General features: G+C 42.6%; 1 protein-coding gene across 1 annotated transcript in view; it reads right to left on the bottom strand.

Moving 5' to 3' along the window:
* Window positions 1–292: 292 nt before the first annotated feature.
* Window positions 293–6000, bottom strand: part of CFAP43 (cilia and flagella associated protein 43) — an 87978-nt gene continuing 82270 nt past the window's right edge. Inside the window, exons 37-39 of the mRNA XM_065552541.1 lie at window positions 1754–1834; window positions 1498–1651; window positions 293–945 (exon numbers count right to left, since the gene is read on the bottom strand). Coding sequence (XP_065408613.1) covers window positions 773–945; window positions 1498–1651; window positions 1754–1834 — 408 coding nt within the window. The 3' untranslated portion in view covers window positions 293–772. The remainder of the gene's footprint in view (window positions 946–1497; window positions 1652–1753; window positions 1835–6000) is intronic.

The following is a 6000-nucleotide window of genomic DNA, read 5'->3' as shown; positions in this document are numbered from 1 at the left end:
AAAAAAACACATAAAAACAGTGCTGAGAGCATTTTCCTGTGATGTTAACCGACGTTGACCGGTTCAGTGTGTGATGGCATCAACTAATGAGGTGAAATATGGGATCCTGAACTCAAGACTTGGGAGTTAAATGAAGCAGGAGCGTTGTGGGGGTTTTCTTTTAATTATAATATAATCAATGAGCAGGGGGTTGAACTAGATGACCACCTGAGGTCCCTTCCAACCCTGATATTCTATGATTGTAAGGTAAAGGGCACCTGATGCTGCCTGTCATCATGGTATCATGAAGCAATGACGATGAACTGTTTTATTTTAAATCAGTATATTTGTGGTTTCATTCAACACATGTACTAATAATTGATTTTTAACAAAACTATTTTTAGTTATACTACTTGGCAATTTTGCCCCATATTTTTTTCCTAAGTAAATACAATTCAGCGTTTTCTGAATTGCTTCCATTCTTCGGCATCATAGGAACGTGCATTGCAGACTACATAGTACACAAGGTGACTGTTGTTCAAAATATCTATTTCTATAGTAATAAACACGCGTCTGTCATTAAGCTATGAAATCATAAATTGCAGTTTTACAACAGGCACACCAAAATTGGGTAGAAACTGTACAAAATAGCTTTCATACTCAGTCTAGTAAAATATTTTAGAATAGTAAATGAAGAAATCAATTCTTTTGTAGAGAGATGTATCTACGGTAAGCAAAGGAGATAAGCAACGATGAACTCGTATGCGTTTATGTTGGTGGAAGTACCCTTCTGCTAATATTCCATTTCAAAAAGGGCGGGAAATGTTCTCATTCTCAGCCTTTCAACTTCTGCCTGAAGAACTGAAATCTCTTGGGCCTGTTCTTTTGCAAGATCCACTAGCTGTCGTCGCTGCACAATATCCTGGTAATGCTCCTTTGCGGCTTTTTCAGAAACCAGCTGTGTGTCTGTGCAAAGCAAAATATGAGAAATAGTTCATAGAGAAAATATCTATTGTAGGCCCTGCCCCAGGGTGTATCTTATTTCAGTGACAAGGCTAAACTTTCAAAAGAGCTCACACTTGGGGACAATTTTTGCTCTTGCAACGTATTACTACTTCTGTTTTGCTCAGGCACAAATGGTGAGAGGAGGAGGGATGAATTTATTTTTTAGAGAGGACAGAGGCATTGTACCAAAGTCTCTGCCGATGCAAATGGGAATAGTTTTATGACTTCAATGGAGTTTCACCAACTTATACTAGCAACAGTTAATTAACTTGAGTTACAACAGGAGCAAAAATCTCAAGTCTAGGCATATCCTTAGTGTCTGATGGATATTGAAAGTGCTCTCTTAGGCAGGGCAATACCATCTCTGTATATGTAACGTAACAAAAATCTGCTGCTGGCAGTGTTTTGTCCCTATAGTGCTGCTGATGGAAAGAAGAACTGACCAGTTTTGGAGAGGTATTTTATGAATGTCTTTTACTTGTGACCTAAAGCATGCTACAGAAGGTGACTCACCAGCTGCTTCAAAGATATGCCGCCTTTCTGAAACAGACACAAGTATTTCTTGCAGCTCCTGGCTGAGTTTGTAGTTTGCTTGTTCCTTTAAACAGATGCGCTTCTCCAGATCTTTAAATACTTTCTGATACTTCTTCACATTCTTCTTGTGCAGCTGTCCATTTCCAGTTGAATAAAGCAAATATGCACTTTATTAAAGCTGCTTGTGCCTGCCCACCCCCAGGAACTCAATAGGTACAACACATTTAGGATTTACCTTATCCATCACACCAAGCATCTGCTCCATTACTGAAACCTGTTGGGTGATGCGGCTGTCATAGTTTAGTATACGTAGGAACTGCAGAATAAAAAGAGAAATCAGACTACTAGGTATCTGAGTGTTTTTCAACCATTTCAAGATCCTAGGTTGACAGTCAAGCTCTATGAAACTTAGAAAAAACATTTGTTTTAATCTTGCGTAGCACAAAGCATTTCTAGAAACCATAAAATGAACATTTCTTAGATGCTGCTTGAGTACTTGAGAACATTCTATTCAAGCATTCATGTATTCATTTATTAGCATTGTTAACTCTAATACACTCAGTATTTTAAGAGATTACAGATTTTGAGAGCTGCTTCTAACAACAGACACGCTTAAGAGTAGAGATCTTAAAAGAAAGTCCCATGGTTTTGGTGACTAAGGCGCTGGAGGTTATGCTCTACATAGCAAAGGCACACTTTTACCATCCCTTCTCCCAGTGACAGAACCAGGCTGGGTAAGTCCATTTACATTGTATTAATGAGATGTGATATACTCCCCAAGCCATGTTCATGGGGGAGAATGCAAAATGTTTCTGCCTAATCTAGCTAGACAGAGACTGATGTCCCACAGAGCCCATAAGCATGGTTCTAACAGATGGTACCTTTTGAGAAGGTATGCTTTTCCTTTATGAAGTGACCCCCTTATAGGTCTGAATTTTATTGTTACTTTACTTTCACAAAAAGAAGAACAGGAGGACTTGTGGCACCTTAGAGACTAACAAATTTATTAGAGCATAAGCTTTCGTGGACTACAGCCCACTTCTTCGGATGCATATAGAATGGAACATATATTGAGGAGATATATATACACACATACAGAGAGCATAAACAGGTGGGAGTTGTCTTACCACCTCTGAGAGGCCAATTAATTAAGAGAAAAAAAACTTTTGAAGTGATAATCAAGCTAGCCGAGTACAGACAGACAGTTAGATAACAAGTGTGAGAATACTTACAAGGGGAAATAGATTCAATGTTTGTAATGGCTCAACCATTCCCAGTCCTTATTCAAACCGGCGTTGATTGTGTCTAGTTTGCATATCAATTCTAGCTCAGCAGTTTCTCGTTGGAGTCTGTTTTTGAAGTTTTTCTGTTGTAATATAGCCACCCGCAGGTCTGTCACTGAATGACCAGACAGGTTAAAGTGTTCTCCCACTGGTTTTTGAGTATTTTGATTCCTGATGTCAGATTTGTGTCCATTAATTCTTTTGCGTAGAGACTGTCCGGTTTGGCCAATGTACATGGCAGAGGGGCATTGCTGGCACATGATGGCATATATCACATTGGTAGATGTGCAGGTGAACGAGCCCCTGATGGTATGGCTGATGTGATTAGGTCCTATGATGATGTCACTGGAATAGATATGTGGACAGAGTTGACATCGGGGTTTGTTACAAGGATAGGTTCCTGGGTTAGTGGTTTTGTTCAGTGATGTGTGGTTGCTGGTGAGTATTTGCTTTAGGTTGGGGGGTTGTCTGTAAGCGAGGACAGGTCTGTCTCCCAAGATCTGTGAGAGTAAAGGATCATCTTTCAGGATAGGTTGTAGATCTCTGATGATGCGCTGGAGAGGTTTTAATTGGGGGCTGAAGGTGACAGCTAGTGGTGTTCTGTTATTTTCTTTGTTGGGCCTGTCTTGTAGGAGGTGACTTCTGGGTACTCGTCTGGCTCTGTCAATCTGTTTTTTCACTTCAGCAGGTGGGTATTGTAGTTTTAAGAATGCTTGATAGAGATCTTGTAGGTGCTTGTCTCTATCCGAGGGATTGGAGCAAATGCGGTTATATCTTAGAGCTTGGCTGTAGACAATGGATCGTGTGGTGTGTCCTGGATGGAAGCTGGAGGCATGTAGGTAAGTGTAGCGGTCAGTAGGTTTCCGGTATAGGGTGGTATTTATGTGACCATCGCTTATTAGCACAGTAGTGTCCAGGAAATGGACCGCTTTTGTGGATTGATCTAGGCTGAGGTTGATGGTGGGATGGAAATTATTGAAATCATGGTGAAATTCCTCAAGGGCTTCTTTTCCATGGGTCCAGATGATGAAGATGTCATCAATGTAGCGCAAGTAGAGTAGGGGCGTTAGGGGACGAGAGCTAAGGAAGCGTTGTTCTAAGTCAGCCATAAAAATGTTGGCATATTGTGGGGCCATGCGGGTACCCATAGCAGTGCCGCTGACTTGAAGGTATATATTGTCCCCAAATGTGAAATAGTTGTGGGTGAGGACAAAATCACAAAGTTCAGCCACCAGGTTAGCTGTGACATTATCAGGGATACTGTTCCTGATAGCTTGTAGTCCATCTTTGTGTGGAATATTGGTGTAGAGGGCTTCTACGTCCATAGTGGCCAGGATGGTGTTTTCTGGAAGATCACCGATGGATTGTAGTTTCCTCAGGAAGTCAGTGGTGTCTCGAAGATAGCTGGGAGTGCTGGTAGCGTAGGGTCTGAGGAGAGAGTCTACATAACCAGACAAGCCTGATGTTAGGGTGCCAATGCCTGAGATGATGGGGCGTCCAGGATATCCAGGTTTATGGATCTTGGGTAGCAAATAGAATACCCCTGGTCGGGGTTCTAGGCATGTGTCTGTACAGATTTGTTCCTGTGCTTTGTCAGGGAGTTTTTTTAGCAGATGGTGTAGTTTCTTTAGGTAATCCTCAGTGGGATCAGAGGATAATGGCCTGTACACCATCTGCTAAAAAAACTCCCTGACAAAGCACAGGAACAAATCTGTACAGACACATGCCTAGAACCCCGACCAGGGGTATTCTATTTGCTACCCAAGATCCATAAACCTGGATATCCTGGACGCCCCATCATCTCAGGCATTGGCACCCTAACATCAGGCTTGTCTGGTTATGTAGACTCTCTCCTCAGACCCTACGCTACCAGCACTCCCAGCTATCTTCGAGACACCACTGACTTCCTGAGGAAACTACAATCCATCGGTGATCTTCCAGAAAACACCATCCTGGCCACTATGGACGTAGAAGCCCTCTACACCAATATTCCACACAAAGATGGACTACAAGCTATCAGGAACAGTATCCCTGATAATGTCACAGCTAACCTGGTGGCTGAACTTTGTGATTTTGTCCTCACCCACAACTATTTCACATTTGGGGACAATATATACCTTCAAGTCAGCGGCACTGCTATGGGTACCCGCATGGCCCCACAATATGCCAACATTTTTATGGCTGACTTAGAACAACGCTTCCTTAGCTCTCGTCCCCTAACGCCCCTACTCTACTTGCGCTACATTGATGACATCTTCATCATCTGGACCCATGGAAAAGAAGCCCTTGAGGAATTTCACCATGATTTCAATAATTTCCATCCCACCATCAACCTCAGCCTAGATCAATCCACAAAAGCGGTCCATTTCCTGGACACTACTGTGCTAATAAGCGATGGTCACATAAATACCACCCTATACCGGAAACCTACTGACCGCTACACTTACCTACATGCCTCCAGCTTCCATCCAGGACACACCACACGATCCATTGTCTACAGCCAAGCTCTAAGATATAACCGCATTTGCTCCAATCCCTCGGATAGAGACAAGCACCTACAAGATCTCTATCAAGCATTCTTAAAACTACAATACCCACCTGCTGAAGTGAAAAAACAGATTGACAGAGCCAGACGAGTACCCAGAAGTCACCTCCTACAAGACAGGCCCAACAAAGAAAATAACAGAACACCACTAGCTGTCACCTTCAGCCCCCAATTAAAACCTCTCCAGCGCATCATCAGAGATCTACAACCTATCCTGAAAGATGATCCTTTACTCTCACAGATCTTGGGAGACAGACCTGTCCTCGGTTACAGACAACCCCCCAACCTAAAGCAAATACTCACCAGCAACCACACATCACTGAACAAAACCACTAACCCAGGAACCTATCCTTGTAACAAACCCCGATGTCAACTCTGTCCACATATCTATTCCAGTGACATCATCATAGGACCTAATCACATCAGCCATACCATCAGGGGCTCGTTCACCTGCACATCTACCAATGTGATATATGCCATCATGTGCCAGCAATGCCCCTCTGCCATGTACATTGGCCAAACCGGACAGTCTCTACGCAAAAGAATTAATGGACACAAATCTGACATCAGGAATCAAAATACTCAAAAACCAGTGGGAGAACACTTTAACCTGTCTGGTCATTCAGTGACAGACCTGCGGGTGGCTATATTACA

The sequence above is a fragment of the Chrysemys picta genome, chromosome 7, assembly GCF_011386835.1.
Source record: "Chrysemys picta bellii isolate R12L10 chromosome 7, ASM1138683v2, whole genome shotgun sequence".
Taxonomy (NCBI): Eukaryota; Metazoa; Chordata; order Testudines; family Emydidae; genus Chrysemys; species Chrysemys picta.
Note: the sequence above shows the minus strand (reverse complement) of the source record. Positions and strands in the feature narration are given on the sequence as shown.